Source organism: Mytilus galloprovincialis, chromosome 5, assembly GCF_965363235.1.
Source record: "Mytilus galloprovincialis chromosome 5, xbMytGall1.hap1.1, whole genome shotgun sequence".
Classification (NCBI taxonomy): Eukaryota; Metazoa; Mollusca; class Bivalvia; order Mytilida; family Mytilidae; genus Mytilus; species Mytilus galloprovincialis.
The window spans coordinates 70,875,472-70,895,063 of record NC_134842.1 but is presented as its reverse complement, the minus strand read 5'-3'; the positions used below and the strand labels follow the sequence as shown (position 1 = coordinate 70,895,063).

The window sequence follows — 19,592 nt, the reverse complement described above, 5'->3', positions numbered from 1 at the left end:
ATTTTATATTTATAGTCAGATCATATGTTTCAATGAATCCCAAAGGGTGACTGGGGTATAGAAATATGGTCACTTGGTCTTCTCCCGACCGGCAGTAAAACGCTTGCCGAAGTGGGGCGTCCGTTTGGCTGTGCGGGATGTATCAAGTTCGCAGTCACGTCCGGTCAGAAGGGGGACGTTAAATCCGATGCCTCGTGTAAAGAGAGTGCCACGCTCTTTGCACGTTAAGAACCCTTGCAACAACTCTTTTGAGGGGTCCGTAGGTGGCCTGTTGCAAGGCAAAATTTCTGTCCCTATCCAAAATACCCTCATTTTCCAGTGGTAGTCCAAATTTCCCCGACCATCATCCCGGATGGCCTTTATCATATCAACCTACCTATTGTATTTATTGTGAACTTGTTCTCGTCCTGAATATGCATGAAATATTTGCCACTGGACGTTAAGCAACCAACAATCAATCAATCAATGTTTCAATGAAATTATTAAAACATGCCTTTTTAACAGGATAGATGAAACGTGTTTTTCACAGGGAGGGGTTTTGAAGTTAGAACAGCCAACATGAACGTTGCGGTATCTAGGTCAAATATGTCAATTTCGAAATGTAACACATTGTTGTCATTGTAAAAGTATTAGTAACAAAATGTGTATCATTTTAGTGTTTGAAAGTGTTTTAAGTTACTGAAATACATTAAATGCATACCAATTTGATAAAATTCATTTTTCTGCCGTAGTCAATGTACGCATGTTCAAACTAATTTTATTGGATAATAGAGCAAGGTTTTTTTTTACAAAGCTAAAGAAGCACGTCATATTAGAATACTTATTTGTACATATTGTCTTGCTTATTATTATTTTCAGTGGGTAATCTAGTGACAAAACATTACCTCCCTTGAAAACTGAAAACTGGATCTCGTCAATGAGAAAAGCAGGCTATAGAACTTTTATGTAAATTTGGTTTTAATATTGATATGCGAATAAATTCCTCGCGTATCAACCTAGATTTATTTTTTACTGGCTATAACCCTCACTGGAACAAATTAATTATCTCGCTCAGAGAAGTTTAGAAAAAATGCCAAAAGAATCGATAAATATGCAGCAAAGATTATCACTTTTGATATTGAGTTACCAATCAAATTTAAACGGACTTATTCAAGTGATATTATTACTCGATTTATTTCACTTGATTGGGCGGAGTTTAACCGATTCGCTCACAATAAACCAGTCCATCTATAGGTAGGTGTTTAAGGATAAACTCATCAATGAAGTGTCCCGTCATTGTTTTGTAAATTCTTTTGATGACACTGATAGTTGATTAGAAATCAGTAATAATTATAACGGCACTCATCTTTATCACACACATCTTCAAATAGACTGTCCTCATGCAAATTAAAACGTAAGCTCCGCCCGATCAGTTGAAATAACATTGGTAATACATGCAATCAGATTTATTTACTGCTATTTCGCGAGTATTATAGTTTTATTCGTGACTGTTTATCAAATTCTGAATGCTATATGTTTTGAGCACGAACGACGCACAATTTCCTTGTAGTTTATTTACAATTCAGTGTTTTATATTTTCCGTGGTTTTTTTTCGAGAGCAACATTTAACATGTTAATAATATCCGGGTTTTTCAACAAATGCTCCGGTTTCTTTCTTTTTAATGAAAATGTGATTAGAAAAAAGACAATATTGGGCTTAAAAACCTACTTATTCTAGAGTTTGTAACTGTATATAAATTTGCAAAGGACAACATTATATATCTTAATAAGTCACAAAAACGTATTACTATTTTAATGGTAATCCCTATTCTGAACTACTCTGAAAACTTTTTGCCATAACATTGCAGTATTTAAAAGATATATAAGAAATCACTGTGTCCTTTTTAAAACGGTCTTTAGAACCGAGTACAGGGACTCATAATCTTTTCCACTTCATTTCATGCTACCTTTGTTTTTACAGTCAAGAACATTTTATGAATGATTTATATGACCGTGACGAAATACATAATCGGTAAAAAAATAGAAAAATTAAATGTTAACCCAAATATTCTACTAAAAGAGCACCCCCCCCCCCAAAAAAAAATAAAGCGCTTTTCTGGATTACCTTCATCCGTAACGTTCAAAGTCAAATATTTGAAAACCAAGGATGTGTAAGAACCGAAATATTTGAAGACTTATACATTTGTTATATGACCAAAAGCACCTATTACATAGCCAAATTCATCTAAGTTCAACTTTGCTTGGTGGTATTGAAACCTTAGGCTCTTTACAATTTTTAGATTTGTAAACGGACAATGTTGAATGATTGTTTTTTGATTGCTTAACGTGCAGTGAAAAATATTTCATGCATTTACAGGACGAGATCAATCCAATGGGTAGGTCCTGCAAAGAGGACGTTCGGGATGAAGGTTGGGAAATTAAGACTGCCACTGAAAACGAGGGTATATTGGATATTGACAGAATTGTTGCCTTGAAACACGCCCCTCGTATGGAACCCTCAAAGTACTGTCACTGGTTTGGGAAGCGTGTACGTGACACATTTAACTCTACTAATAAAAATGAGGTTTTTGTTCATGGGATGGGGAAAATATACGTTAATCAAATCGAGGAATAATGTAATACATGTATACAATAAATGATTTATTGAACTTCTAATGCTATTTTTTATGACAGGATTTCCAAGAGTTACAATAAAGTTAATTTGTTCTTTAGTTGTCTTTTTCTTTACTTCAACTTCATAAACCAATCTTTTCAAACGGGTTACTCTGCCTTGTATCAAATATTCGATCCTTGTACCAGATATTCGAGCCTTATACCAAATTTTCGAGCCTTATACCAAATCAATTTATCGGGATTAACCCCGTATTTGGATATACGCAATTGTTCTCTTTTCGGAATTATGTCCGACTAGAACTCACTTTAATGTTGAAATTATAAATATTTCGTCCTGAATAGCTTGTTTCTCCTTAATATTTGCAACAAATTGTGAGAATCACCTCAGTAAAGTAATTTTAAAGCTTAAATAAGCTATAAAATATGTATGTATCTTGCTTTTATATTAAATAAAATAAATTTTCTCTGTACCTTTTCTTTTTGTGAATATCTGTATGTTTTTACGTATGTCCTTTCCTCTTTGACCGTCGAATCCCAGAACCCAGAATAAGACAAACGCTCTTGTTTTTATATGACGATGCTATGTAGCTACAGCGATTTCCAAAAATTTAGCTATCCCTATGGTGTCCCCATAGTTAAAGCTAAGAGTGGCGCGAAATTCGCCATCTCTTAGGTAACGATTAGAATCTCGTATTTTCATCCCAACAACATGTTACTTCTTTGTACTATCAATATTATTCAGCTTCCGTTAAATAAATCTGAAATAAACTTTATTTCATTGAAAACTGTTACCAAATATAGAATCAGGATAAATTTACCCATATCGAGCCTCTGAAAGTTTCCTTCTATTTTCATCCAAGTACGCACATGCGTAAAGTCAACTTTCGAATACACATCCTCTATAGAATTTTGTACATCAGGAGTTTGTAAACATTGACCGATAAGATAACAATTTGAAACAAAATTAAATGTTGGCATGCTAAAAAGGTAAGACCAGACGAAGTCCATTCGACGTATAACCTCTGAAACAGCTGTCATGTGTTTAAACGAAAGAAATCCTCTAAACCCAGACGTCCATATGCAACTATTCCAGTCATAATTAGGTTCGATAACTCTGTATGTGACTGGTTTAATTAGGATTATGTAAAATGTACTGGTTACCCATGAATGTTTTCAAAAAATATATATATATTGATATTTCATCTTTGTTACCATCCATCCGTGGTTTCCTTTCGTTAATAGAAAATATTATCATAAAATGATTTCATAAACAACCGTATAATACTAATATATATATTAGGTCTTGTTAAAACTTACATCGTGATTAGGCCACGTTGCCATGTTTGTTTTATTCTGAGACTACTATAACACATATAGTAGTCTCAGTTTTATTTGATCACGTTGATGACTTAATTAATATCTCCACAATCTAGCCTTATCCTTAATTATCATACGAGTTACAATAACGTGTCATATTGAATTGCAATACAAACAGTTAAATATTATTGAATTATTTGCATGTGCAAAATAAGTGTCGAACATCGTCTACGTCTGAAAATTATTTGGTCGCCATTTTGTTATATGTAACTTCGATATGTTATCAAAACAAATAGCATGTATCTACTTTAACAGAGGGAAACAATGTTTAATTCTATGCTGCATTAAGGTAAGACAATTATTGAAAAGACATGCATCTAACAATTTTTCTATTTTCATCGTACAAATCTTCAAAAATATATACTCCCTTGTCGCCCAAAGCTTTCAATGTTCATGTAAACTGCATGGTCGGTGCATGTATATCTTTATTTTTAGTGTGAGAGACTGTTTCTAATAAATATATTAAAGAACATGTGAAAAAAGAAATTTCTTAAGTACAAAAAGACACACTTTGATACATATTTGAAATATTACTTTTTGATTTATAACTAAATGAATACCGGCATGTCGTGTCGTTGTGAACCTTCAACAGTGACCGCCATTTTGAAAATATTGCTGAAGACTGCCAAAATATGAACTTTTCAACCAAATTTTGAAGCAAAAAGTTTAATACCTGAACTGATATGGTTTGCGATTTCATTTAAATGAATATGTTGTCGATCTTTTTGGGGGTTGGGGGATATAAGTATTAATAAATTAGTTGAGAAAATTGATTTAACAAAAAGGTCCCATTGCAATTTTATCGAGTTTTAACTATGATGTCAACGGAGGCTGTGTTGCTATTGTCACCTAAATTTTCAAACTTATTTCGAAGCACGAAATCATATTTCTGAATTAAAACTTAAAACATATTTAATTGTAAAAATTTATTAACTGTAAAACGCGGGGTTGGGAGGTAAAATATACATTATAACAAAAACGTTATGACCGTTTTATCTATGTACCCCGTTCACTTTCATTGATAATCTATCGGCCATTAATGATATACAACTTAAGTGTAAAAGTCACGTGATGACGGAGATAGTTGGATATGCTACTTCGTACACAAAATTGTATGTTGACTCCTCCACATGTGCTTACATTTACCAATCTCATATACCAAATATTTAGGTAATTGATCTATACCATTAACTGTAACATACGTTACTATGGTATAAGTAATGTGCAAATTTAATAACTTGCACAACCTCTTGTAATAAAAAGAGGGGGTGCAGTTTGTAGATCATTACAATACTGCAAAGTACTGTTGCAAGGGTTCGTAACGTGTAGTGAACGTGACATTCTCTCTTCACGTCCCATTCTGATCGGAGGTGGCTGCGTACTTGAAGCAAGAGTTTTACTTCCGGTCGGAAGAGGAACTTAGTGACCATATCTATATTCCTCAGTCCCCATTGGAGGTAAACAATTTTTAAAAGGTTTGTTATAAATCATGCCAGCACTAAATTACTGACTACTGAGCTGATGTTAAACTCGGGGACTTATCCAATGTATTTAATAAACAACGAAATATACAATCTGTAAGCTTTAAAACGATCTTTTAGAAATGATAAAAAAAAATGTGAATATAATATGAGTACACCTATTAAATACATGAAATATACATTGTAAATTTTTATTCTTTGTATTCATGATGGAAATGAAGTACGGTGGTGCTTTATTTCTGTGTGACCTCTTCAAGTAGGAGCATTTGAACATTATTCTAGATTTCCATTTCTAGAACGATTAAACATGTTACCATCAAGATAAATAGTAAATGAAACACTTATGATGTATTTTTTGTTAAAAAAAACACACATTTACCCACTTTACACACTATGTGTACGTACGTCTCAATCCAACATGTCTGAACTCATATACAGTTTAAAATTGAGAATGGAAGTGTTTGTTTACATCACGAAATATTTACTGTATGAATATAGATTAGACCGTTGTTTTCCAGGTTTGAATGGTGTTACACTAGTAATGTTTTGGGACCCTTTATAGCTTGCAAAGGCTCCATGTTGAAAACCATACCTTGACCTATAATGGTTTACTGTTATAAATTGTGACTTGGATGGAGAGTTGTTTCATTGGCACTCATACCATATCTTCCTATATGTACATAAAAATACTAATTACATTGTGCATTCCTGTTACATTTTTTACGTCTAATGACTTGCATGTTTGCGTCACTTGCGGCAACGCATCTGAACACCGTCCCACAATCTCTGGATGTAATTTCTGTATCAATCTAATTGCAAAAAGACAATATTGTATTTTATAGCTGAATATGGAAGTATCAAATGAGTTTCGAATCTCAATTTGGATATATCGTTCTCAATTCGACACAATCGTTGTTACGAGTAGAAAACTAAACGGTGTACATCCATAAAAAAAATATAGGATGCATATAAGGTCGCCTTCAAAAACCGAAATGAGAGTAACAAATCTTTTCATTGCAATAATATGAATACATATCTTATTTTGTAATGTTAAATTATTCAATAACTTAAGGATGTACATAGATGTATTTTATTTCGTTTGAAATAGGGTTTTTCCCGTTTGCTATTTGTAGAATTATTTATAGATGGGAACTAGTATAACTAGTTCGGATACTGGTTTTGTAACAGTATGTACTATTTATAAGTTTGAAGTTAGGTGCAGGAGGCACGAGGAAAGTTTTTGGCGGTTTTTATAGGTGGGGTTTAAAGGTACTATATAAAGTTTGGGATTTAAATGTATTAGTATCGAAGGTGCTCACAGTTACGTCGAATTGAAGTTGGTCACATAGGTATATGTGCAGTTGATGCTATGTTTATTGTACGTACAGGCGTTAGAGGTATTAGCCGGGGGAAAAGAAACGATGCGAAAGAGGAGCATGTTTATATGAATGCACATGAACGGAGTTGAGCATAATGTTGACTTTATTTACATTCTAAAATCATGCCTGGAGATAATATTATTAAGTTAAAAGCGAATATCAATATATTTGTGTTCTTTAAAAACCTTTTTACAGGTTTATGATTTTATTTTAAAATACTACAGAATTTGGTTATATAATTCCATTCAATACCGAACCATGTGAACCATGTTCAGTTCATTAATATGATAAACAAATCAGCTTTTAAGCATGCAATTTTTATTTAAAAGTTGGTAGATGAAATGCTCACTAAATATTACAGTGTCCACCTTTTGTAGTAAATCTGATTACTGTTTCAGTACAAAGTTCAGGTAAAGAATTCGTAAGACTTGTACTAGATTTGAGACATGTAAACAACATATGTTTAAACAATAATATAGTATTAGAGGTAGAATGGATACCTAGGAATGAAAATACTTGCGCAGATGCGCTTAGTAAAATATTTGATTTCGATGACTGGGGTGTTTCACAAAATATTTTCAAAAATTTTTAATGCTTTATGGGGTCCATCCATTTACTTGTGATACTTTTGCAGATGACAGAAATAAGAGATTATCTGTATTCTTTTCAAAATTTTTTACTCCAGGTACACCAGGTGTAGACGCATTTGCATATGATTGGTCAAAATTTAATAATTGGGTAGTTCCTCTTGTTAATTTAATTTCTCGGACAATTAATCATATGCAGATATGCAAAGCCAAAGGTGTTTTAGTAGTAACAAAAATGGAAGTCCATTTTTTGGCCTATGATTGTAGATCGTTTTACTGACACTTATCAAAATTTTGTAAAGGATTTAAGAGAATATAAAAAATACAAAAACTTTTTTGTGGCTGGATCACATGACAACAGTATTTTTGCAAAACAGTATATTAACAGTCACGTGTGGGTACTGTTAGTTGATTTTAGTTAATGTTTATTTCATATGAAATGTATTAATCTTCTCGCAGCGAGATGATTTTGTCACGAAGAGTGATATGAGTTACAGATGAGTTTGAAATGGTATGTATGAAATTTATTTTATTAGATCGCTGAGAGCGATGTTTTGGGTCGCGCAGTGCGACAATAATTCACTCAGGGTGAATTGAGTAACAGTTGAGTTTAAACTGTTGTAATGTATGGACATTATTCATTAGGTCGCTGGGAGCGATGTGATTGGTTGCACAATGCACCATGGGATGTTGTCGCTGGGAGCGATGTGATTGGTTGCACAGTGCACCATTAGATGTTGTCGCTGGGAGCGATGTGATTGGTTGCACAGTGCACCATGGGATGTTGTCACTGGGAGCGATGTGATTGGTTGCACAGTGCACCATGGAATGTTGTCGCTGGGAGCGATGTGATTGGTTGCACAGTGCACCATGGGATGTTGTCGCTGGGAGCGATGTGATTGGTTGCACAGTGCACCATGGGATGTTGTCTCTTGGAGCGATGTGATTGGTTGCACAGTGCACCATTGGATGTTGTATAGATAAATTAATATATAGAAAACAAAAGATTAAATATGAAGACATTAACTTTTGCACATAATTCAATATATGTATACATTTGATTTGAAGATGAGACTTGTAATCATCATCAATTTTATAGGTTTTTTCATAAAATACCACAGTTTTGCTTTTATTTTATCAGCAGGTCGCATTTACTATAAAACGATCAGAGTTTTAGTACCATATTGGAGACCTTATGTCTGTGAGAATAATTTCCCTGATGCCACAATATGCAGGTGTAGATATAAAAAGTAGCCCGTTTTATGTGAGATAAATCGGACAGTACCAAGAGTTCAACTTGGAGAGATTTTAAAACGAATCAATGAAAACAGTTTGAGAAATTATTCAACCTATTATTGGTCACATAGGTATATGTGCAGTGGCTGCTATGTTTATTGTACGTACAGGCGTTGGAGATATTAGCCGGGAGGGAAAGAAACGATGCGAAAGAGGAACAATGTTATAGGTCATGTGTTTATATATTGTTTCAATCGAAGAAATATGTACAATAAAGTAAAATAAAATATTGTATCGCAAGAAAAAATAATATGTTACTGCGAGCAACTAATCCTATATCTGTGTTTGTCTTTTTTATAGCCTATTGAATTTAGAGATTAAATGCTTTAAATTCGGACGAGCAGGGCGAGGGAGAATTTAAGTGAAATTAATAAAATGTTGAATTTAATATTAATACTATTAATCGAAAGAACATAAGTTAAGGAACAAAATAAGTTAACAATATTGATAGGCTATGAGCTCCTTTTCGAGATATTTATTTTTGTTATGGCGGGAAAAGCTTAATGCTGACTCAGACTTTTACATTATATTTACATTAGTTTTATTTGGGTCTCAAATCGATAGAAAAGAAATCTAGAATCGGCTTAAAGTTTGGTTAATGACCTTTTATGTGCTATTGAAGTCTTATATGAAAAGAGAAATGGGTGTTATAGGGCACAATATTTTACCCAGCAACTTAGGAAAAAAACCTATGATTCCGAACTTCTGACACAATAGGTTTTTGTTTCAGTGCCAGTGATGAGTCTGATAAGTATGAATCGCGCGTCTGTCTTTCCAGATTAATCAGCTTGATACCTTTATGAGTTTTAAAATTCAATAACTTACTGGATAGTATTCACCGGAAGATAGATTGCAACCACACTGAGCTATCGGTATACATTTGATGTCACTTAGTACAAATCCTTTTTTACACTGACATCCTTCTGATGGGGTAGTTTGCATGTTTTGGGGGCATGTATATCAACGCATGTGGCTGGACATCCACTTACAGCACTACTGTATTCCATATTGCCTTCACATATAAAAGCTGTTCAAAAATAATAAATGTAGTTGTAATTGCAGATATAATGCATGCCATTTCAATACTTATAGATTGCATGCAAAAACAAACGGAGCTGGGGTACAAATGACATATTTCCACTTTCGATAATCGATTAAAACATCGTTAACAAAATTTATTGTTTGAAAATTATTCATATTTTGACATAATCACAGTGACGAAATCAACATTAGGATTCTTAAAAAGTAACTCCTAAAAGGGTGATTTATCGTTTACACTAGATATGAATTTGGAACAGCACACTTACGACAAAATTGTTTTGTTCTCCATGATATACTAACACCCATGTTTTCATATCTTTCTTCTAGGCCTTCAACAGCTTCGCAAACAATTGTATTTCATATATCTGGGTGGTCACTGTATGCACAGTAGTCATATACACAAGTGTTATATATATCTTGAACTAATGCCGTGTCTACTTGTGAGCAGTCTTTGAGCGGGCTGCTTGGGTTAGCTGGATTTAACTGCCCGCAGGCGGAGTTTCTATTCACTTTGTTTCTCAGTGCTGACGTACACGGATCCGGCGGGGTTGTCACGCCACACCTGAATTGAGTTTAGAAAAATCATGTAGACATACGATTTATAATTTTGATCATGATTTAGTTACGCAGGCACTTGTTTGTTTAGGAAAATTTCTGTTATTTGTTTGCTTAATGGCAACACATCTTGAGACACGAACTAATAACAGTTTTTAAAGTTAATGACGAAATAAATAAAAATTAATGAAAACACATCAATAAAAAAGAAATAATAACAAAAATACCTACCTCCAAGGAAATTCAAAACGAAAAGAGCATCATCAAATGGAAAAATTAAAATCTCAAATATATAAACGAATGGAAAAAAACGGTCATATTCATGACTTGGCATTTTTTTATGTATAAAACGATTAATTGAACCTCTCACATGTATGCCAAATAGCGTTCAGTAATCATATATGTTATAACGATACATTTAATCCTATCAATATATCAAAATTTCCCATGTTCTATTAACTATTTATACAATACCCAATGGTATAACCTAAATGACCAAACAATATGGCAAAAAAGAACAGAAAAAGAAAAAAAAACGCAAAAACAGAATAAGAGAATATTAAAAAAAGCCAGTTTCCACTACTTTAATCAAGTTTTGAGATCATGTATTTTTTTTTTTTTTGATTTTGCTCATTCTTTCATCATTGTGAAAAAATTCAACTACAAAGCACTTATAAAGGCCAAAAATAAAACTTTTTTCCAAAATTCTTTATTTTGGTTTAGAGCGGTTTGGCCGTATCATTCTGTATAGATATTCAGTATTGTTTCGTGCTATTGTATTTTAAAAAGTTCTGAATTATTTTTTATGTGTTTGATATAGATATTGACAATACTCTAAATCTCTTTTCTGTATAACTGCACGTGTGCTATACACTATCTTTTTGCTAGTGCCTTCTTGAATCAGGTAACTTTCACCAATAAGCGTAAACTTGTCCGGTTTTGTGCGCACGTCCAAACCATCTTTTGTTCTAAAATCATCTTTAATGCCATTACAATTTCCACACAAGCCAATTAAATTCCGGCTGAATTGACTCGGTACCGATATAGTGACTGCGCTGTTCCCGTCCCATGTAATCTATGTAGTTTTTAGTCTCACATAATACCTGAATATATGATACTGAAATATCTAGTTTTATATGGTAGATATATTTTAATTCCATCCACCCTATTGGGGTGTAAAAGTATTTACAGACGCACATTTTGTAGGAAGCGTTGAAGTGCTCCATTCTGAAAATGTTTGCACGATCAACACTTTTATACATTTTTTATGATGTTGTCAGTTATCTTCACTGTTTCTTTCGTATCTTCCGCCTCTTTTTATAAGAGTGTGTATTTACTAAGGGGCGTAAAGAGGGGGGTATCTGCACATAAGAACGCGAAATAAAATTACCATTTCACGATGAACGAACAATTAAAAAATTCTTGCACCTTGAACTTTTTACCGATTTCACGAAACACGATGAATAACGAACTCTTTTCACGGCTGCAAGTGAAATAAAAATGGCAAAACACGTTGCACGAAAAAAAACCTTTACCACCCTCTTTACTAATTTCTTATCTTTTTTCTATAATCTTAATTAAAGACTCTCTTGTCTCTTGATCGTTTTTTTTTTTTTTTTGTAAGTTTATTTTCGATTCCTGAGTTTGAATATCCCTTTTTATCTTTTGGCCTATTAGCTTATTATATCAATATTGAATTAAGATATTACCTTGACAACGTTATTCTTTAACAAGTCAATCTTCGTCTTTCTAACGACTACATGAACAGACCTTGTAAATGAGACTTGTGTATTTCCTCTGTTTTCATTCTTGACTTGAACATGAAATCTGCATCTACTGCTTGGATTAATATATTGAGACAAAGTATATTTACATGTTCCCATGAAATGTAATACTTGTCCGTCGAAAGTTCTGTAATGTGGATCGCCGCTCGCTGAACATGTACAGCTTTCTGGTGATAGAGAATGTACATAACATATTAAGTTCATTGAAAGAAACAACATATCTGCAAATTATCATACCGCTGTTAGAATGACGTTGAAAAACTTGACTAATTAATAACTAAACTAAACTTAAACGAGATTTTGTAACCTTTGCTACATGTGTATGCAAATTCTCTACTAAAATTTATTATCCATAAATAATATAGTATAACTATGAAAGTATATGACTATGGTTTGTATTTCCATCTCGTTTAACTTTCCTCAATTATAACTGTGATAAAGATATAAAATCGTGCACCAAAATCAAGACAATTATCTTTCTTTCTTATACTCAGCAACGCATAATGCTTAATTTTCAACGCCGTCAAATGATCTGTTCTTAACCAAGAATTATAAGGTATCTAGTACAAAACAAACACTTAATCTTTTAGTTCGATATAGAACTAAATGGAACGACACGTGGAAATAAGCTGACCATTGTTGCCATGAATAACGACACAAAACAAATAAAATCCAAACCTCAGGTGATAGACTGGCGGTGTGTCAAGTTTAAACGATGGCGTAAACGCTTAGATGTTTTCCAACCATGTGTGGTAACTCTAATGACAAAAAACACTTCCGAGGAAGTGACAAAAGTAACAACAATGGGTTAATGATTTAACTTTTGAATACACAAAAAAAACAACAGTAAAAGCAATGGTATTACAGTCACGTTATGTTATCAATGCGAAGAATAGAACCATAACCCGAAGGTGTGTTGAAACTTAACTGTTCGGTCTTTTATTAGCCATCTAACCAGATCAGATATTTTGTTTTTAAATCTTGTAACCTTTGATTTAAGTCAAATACAAAATGAAAGATGCTGCATTAAGGGGGTTCGCGGGTCTAAATCATTTATATAGGATTTCTCTATATTTTTCTATAAATGAACTTTATCTTATAGTTAATAGAAAAATAAAATAAAAAAGTGGGGTCACCGTTTATTTACGCTTACAATCTGCCTTCGAAAGAAGCATACATTTTTGTAAAGGTGGGTTTTTTCTGTTGAAGTAATAGAAGAAATAAAAGTAATATCAAAATAAAAAAATAACATTTATTACAGAAATCGCTCAAACTTTACAATAACTTAGTTTAAGTACAGCCACTACGGAAATTATATTAAAAAATATAGGTCACCGATGAGTTAAAAAAGATATTTCAATTTTAAAGCAAAAAAATGGCATTTTTCCACCAAAGGGAGATAATTTGGTATTTTTTCAACTATGTATACATTTTAAAAGTCATCTGGGGTCAACACGAATTGTTTGTTTTGAATGATTTTTGTACCATTTGATAAAGTAACAACTACAAAAGGTAACAAATAAATTTGAAATGAAAAACAAATGTTTATTTTTTTTCTGAAATTTTTATACCCTCGAGCCTCCTTAAATACACCACAGTATCTTCTTTGGTCCAATTTAATGAAATTCATCCTCAGATGTGGAAAAGTTTTTATTTTTCAAATTCACAATATCTCTAGCTGAAATATACATAGCATGATGCCTTTTTTATTTTTGTAAACGGTACTTACTGGAACAAACATTGATGCCATCTTCTGTGTGTCCTGTTTTACATTTACATCTTCCTCTGTCGCATGTACCATGTATGTGACATTTTCCCTTGCAATCACTTGGTGTGCCTGTATAGACAAACAAACCACCATAGCGAGAAATTGTTATTAACATTTAGAAATTAAATTGAAACACCACTTACAGATGAAGAAGAGGGCCATCGAACTTGCTTGAATAGCTAACTACTAGTATATGGTAAAGGTTTTGGTTATTAATGAAGATCGCTAGGTAACTTCTAGTTCTTATCATCTACGTCATTTCAACTAATGCGATGGTCTACATTTAATATATGTTAAAAATTATCCCTGACTCTGTGTAGTCTCAAGTTTATGGCTTTGATAATATTGCAGGCTATATCATCAAGAAATGTAAATAAATAAATAGAGTCAAGAGTTTTATTAAGCGATGTCATGCACAACTTACTACTAATAAATATAGTAGGGAGTAAAAAATAGTTTTTTTCACTATTTATAATAGACGCCATAAAGAAATAATAATGTGGAAGGAAAAAGAAATTTGCATAGTTCAATGTATTAAAAAAAGGACGAAGAGATGTTTTACAGCGAAACCACATATTCTTAAAACAATTCCTCCTTAATTTTACAACCAATCAATTATTAAGATATACATGTATTTTACGTCAGTAGAAAAAGAGGCATATGAGACATCCAAATCGCACTAGTCGAAGAAAAAAAGAAAACAGCATGATCCCCTTCAATACAAAAGACATTCCAGTCTTCAAACCTCTACACATAAAACAAATACCGCGCCTGATACACATCAAACCTTCATCGAGGAAAGCGAAATAAGAAAATCAAGCTCCTGTATATCGTAACAACTAAATGAGGGTTTCAATTGGGGTCCGTCATTTCAGTTTCTTTTCTTTAATTCTTTAGGTCATTTTACTGTATTCTTTTTTAATTTTCTCCCCAATCTTCCCTATTCTTTATATTTTAGCACACCTTTATTTTCTATTATTTTTTTTTTGGCCCTATTTGACTGTATTCTTTATTTATTTTGCCATTTATTCCGCACATTTTCCCCATTATTCTCTACTCTGCTAACCCAATCCGGACCCTCCTGAAAGTGTCAAATTGGGTTTGAAGGAGATTTGTTATCAAGAAACTCACCTGAAACAAACGTAATCGCATTTCCTTAAGAGAAATTATATTTTGACAAATATAAAACAGAAAGCAGATACCTTAACACGGAAATTACAATTTTTCAGTTGATCCAAAGCCAGTTGATATTCCGATGTCTTTGATTTTTAATGGATTTGAAGTATCAGTCCATTGCATAATTTTTTTTTCTGCGTCCGTCCTCTACTCGGATTTTTCTTTAATTCCTTTATAACCTTAAATTCTTGTGATTTATTATGACGATGCATTTTTCCTTAATGTTTTGCCAATCTTCGGCCTGGCCTCTTGTCACGGATTACTGACTTTAAGTTTCCTGAATCACCTGATACTAACTCATACAAAGGCTTCTTCTCATTATTGGTAGACATCAAAGCGATATGGGCATCATTACTAGCCATTACTTTGAACTTGATACTAATTCTTTCAGGATTATCTACAGTGATGCCATAATCTGAGAGTTGTTTGTATCTATACATATTTGGCGTTTGGATTTTCTTTCGACATTTCAGAAATATAAACATACAAAATAGGATGACAAAATTCAATAAAAAAGCTAAAAATAAATCTTCAAGCTAGGCAATACGAATTTAACTCCCATCCAGTAATGAACCATACAGGGCATTAAATAAAAAAAAACATACAATTCCGCCGTACAGTCCAAAATAATAATAATAAAAAAAGATGAATGTGTCTGAGGATACGAATGTCCTCGTTCAAGCTTCAAACAAACGGAAATGGGACAAACGGACGGACGGAAAAACGGACGGTCAAAGTTAACACTTTATGCCGACAATGTTAGTCGAGTGTTGTTACAAGATCCATTATCTAAAGTAAGTGTATCTTTAATAGATTCCATAATGACCGATATCAATACAAATTACCCTTTAAATCGTGAAAGACAGTTCTGTTTGTTTTGCCTCATTTAATACACAAATGACATTATGCAGCGATGTGAAAGAAACTGACTCTCAAGATAACTATGGAGTATAAAATTGAACCGTGTTTGTTCCGTCTGTGTTTATTCACTTCCTAGCAACGGACACCACCTTGTAGATTTCGAAAAAGAGCAGGCTAATGCCGCTACAAGGCAGCACTCACACCCACAAAGTGGAAAAGGATTACAATAAGTTGCAAAGCTTGTTTCATAATCCACTATAAATAAATATGTTTAAGCTATAATTGTGATTAATAAGAATCCTCGAGCAATTTGAGATTAATAAGTATCCTCGAGCAGTTTGAGATTAATAAGTATCCTCGAGCAGTTTGAGATTGCTTTATAAAAGGCAAAATCTGACTATTTTTAAAAGGTTGACAAGGATAATGTACTAGTATAATGAAATGTTTTGTACAACGTTCCATAATATACTTCAACTTATTATAAACAAAGACACAACATGCGTAGTAGATTTTTATTTTAGCAGTATAAGATATCGACCTTTCATCTTTTGTGAGGGGGAAGAGTGGCAACACAACAATTCATTTAAATTAAAATCAAATATAAAATCATCAAACCATTCTGAAAGTTTGTTAGATTTACATGAAATCTTTGTTTCGGAAGGAAAGTAAAGCAGTGGGTTGCTTGTATTGACAACCTAGTTATTAAATGAACACAACATTGATTTGATGAACATTTTAAAAAATATGTTACAAAAACCATTGCATTCCTCCCTCTCCTAAAAAAAGATGGTTAGTTCCTAACTAAATGAAGATCGATTAACTATTTACTGAATTGGCAACACTAATATCAGAACGTATATATTTGAATTATAGTTTAGAATAATATAAAATCATTGTAGCAGGAGTTGATCAAGACTAATATAATAGCTCTCAGTGTTGGCTAATATATGAAAATTCAAATGAAAAAAAACACCATATAATACCGTTTTTTAAAATAATAAAATAAGCAACCAAACAAAGACGACGGTGCTCAGTAGGATGCTTACAAAACTGAGAGGTAATATAACAGATCACCAAACATAAATTAACATATTTGTCCTGAGGACAACGGATGTAAATAAAATACCACAAGTTTCCTTAGACGAAATTAAATTGATAATTTCCCAAGTGATTTAAAATTTGTCTTTATTGTTTGAAAAATAACTAATATGTAACCTTTTGGCTTCTGACAGCACCAGCAAGTTCCACAGCCAGGATAGTTATTATTTATGCCTTTCGTGAACTTCCGTCCGTGTTTTTCACATATCGTTGTTTGTCCAAACACTATCATTGCCATTTTGTCTGCGAATGTGTAATGATAGCATTTCCATTTACTTGAAGCTGAAAAATATTTTCCATTTCTTGAAGTATTTTTCTTTATATAACTTAAGCAAAATACTGGTTAAGTTAGTTTTTATTACTGGTGAAATCAACATCAGCCCGTTACTTTTCTCGTTTGAATTGTTTTACATTTGTCATTTCAGGAGCCTCTTATAGCTGATTATGCGGTATGGGTTTTACTAATTGTGAAAGGCCGTATGGTGAACTATAGTTGTCAATTTATGCGCATTAAAAGAGAGAAAACATGTTTGTGTCAGTTTTACCTTTCAACGAAATTAGTAACAATGAGCTTAGAAACGTTTATCCTTCGAAATTTTACCAGACCTTGGAAATTCAAAGGTTCAAACAAGAAAATATCAACCTAAAACAACTGATTACAGACAAGAAAAAGGATTCAGACATGCAAGACTTGGAAGTTAAACAAATTACGAATGAGCTGCAGCAGCATAAATATACAAATCATTACAAAGCTTATGCTTCGGACAAAGACAAATTTACTTCCAGCTTACAGGAACAAAATCAAGAACTATTTTTATCTTCGGAACATTCTCCATGCCGAAATCAGCAGATTCAAAATGAACTGGAGAGTTTAAAATTTGAACTTAATAATTCTAATCGTATGAAAAACTATTGGGAAGATCAAACACACTTAAATTTTATTGAAAGTAATGTAAAGTACGCTGAAATAGATGGGTTAGAGCAAGAAATAAAACAAATACAGAGTGATAATTTTGGATTGTTAAATACTTTCCGGGATATTGAAAACAACCGAAAGCAAATGGCATTACAACAGCAAAGACACACCAACCACAGAACTTTTTACACAAGAAACAGACGATCTCGGCGATCGTGAACATTTTTTAATAATTGTTGTTGGACCTTGTATTCAATGCTGTTGTCTTTTTTTAAATTCGGGACGATTTTTCTTGGAAAAAGGAATAGTTTTCACATATTATTTTGTACTAAATTCAATATTCAAAACTATTTAATTATGTCGATTTCTATTACAGCTTATTAACGGGTGCATTTCGTATGAACCAGGCATATTTAATCTAATCAATAGTAGTTATCTCGAAATTCTTGATTAATTAAAATGTCAGAAATACTTGTTTACACCTGAAACATGTTAGATTATAAATTTATATTTGTCAATATTTATATGGTCAAGAATTAACCTAAATTTTACGGTTATTCAATATTTCTATTTCAATTATTTTTAATTCGACACACAAGCGTGGAAACAATTTCTCTTGGATAAACGTAATCAATCTGTTATCTAATTTATGTTGACGAAATGACCATTACAAACTTTGTTGTAGGAAACGCTATTTGGTATTTAAAGAAAATAAATTTGTATTCATTGACTCCGTTTGGATATGCCAACGAGAGCACATGAACTGCGTTCGGATTTTCCATAGCAATCATATACAAATGTAAATTGTTTTCGGCTTAAAATAACTAAGTTGTAACACTGCTATTTTATATTTGGACTTTTTAAAATGAATTTGGACTTACCAATATGTTTATATTCATTGTATTGAACTGCCGACTTGTGTGTGAATAAAGAGCTAGTACCCCGCATTGTGAATCGTTCCCAAAGACGAAATCCTACTCGAAGCCGTTCTGGCAATGTTTATAAGGAAGATTCAAAATCTTTATTCATACATAACCGATGTTCATATTGCATACATTCTCTATTCTAATTTGAGTTAAATGATTCACTTTTAAAAATTTATTTTATTTTTTTAATTAAAATGATCATTGATTGCAAATGCACAAATTTTCAAAAGTATTTAATTTTAAAAAGGAAGTAACTTTAACAAACATTTCAAATGTCTACATACAGATAATATTTACGTAACATCTTTAAATTTCAACTTACCAGCTACTGCCTGTAGGACTGTCACAAGCAACAAAAGGAAAACTCCCGGTCGTGCCTCCATAATTCCGGCTGTTAAGTTGGTATGGGTGTCTTCCGCCATCTTGGATTGTAAAAAACAGAGAAACTAAGGTCAAGATTTTCTATCAAGTTAGCAAAATTTGATGCAGGAATACAGATATTTAATGCGAACTATCATTTTAAAGAACCAATTTATAAGAATATAACTTATAAATTTTAATATTTTTACAAGTGTTGATTATGTTTGGTTGTTTTTATAAAAAAATTAAATTGGCATTTTCAGGGGAGGTAACTCTAAAAAAGTGCATTTTCTGAAGGATTCTACATGGAATTTTCCTATTTTGTATTTTTGCCGGAAAAAACGCACGGTGACCCTATTTTTTCTTTTGATATT

At 32.5% G+C, this 19,592-nt stretch overlaps 1 protein-coding gene and 1 long non-coding RNA gene across 4 annotated transcripts in view; both read right to left on the bottom strand.

The window, feature by feature from the left end:
- LOC143076337 (uncharacterized) overlaps positions 1-19,256 on the bottom strand; it is a 52,139-nt gene extending 32,883 nt beyond the window's left edge. For all 3 annotated transcript variants that reach the window (XM_076252062.1, XM_076252065.1, XM_076252063.1), the window contains exons 1-2: positions 19,181-19,256; positions 17,134-17,298 (exon numbers count right to left, since the gene is read on the bottom strand). In XM_076252062.1, coding sequence (XP_076108177.1) covers positions 17,134-17,298; positions 19,181-19,241 — 226 coding nt within the window. In that variant the 5' untranslated portion in view covers positions 19,242-19,256. The remainder of the gene's footprint in view (positions 1-17,133; positions 17,299-19,180) is intronic.
- LOC143076341 (uncharacterized) lies at positions 9,571-14,032 on the bottom strand. Its single transcript, XR_012978620.1, has 4 exons — positions 13,843-14,032; positions 12,039-12,280; positions 10,041-10,336; positions 9,571-9,760 (listed from the first exon to the last, which is right to left on the bottom strand). It is a non-coding gene; the product is annotated as an uncharacterized LOC143076341 (long non-coding RNA).
- Positions 19,257-19,592: the final 336 nt, after the last annotated feature.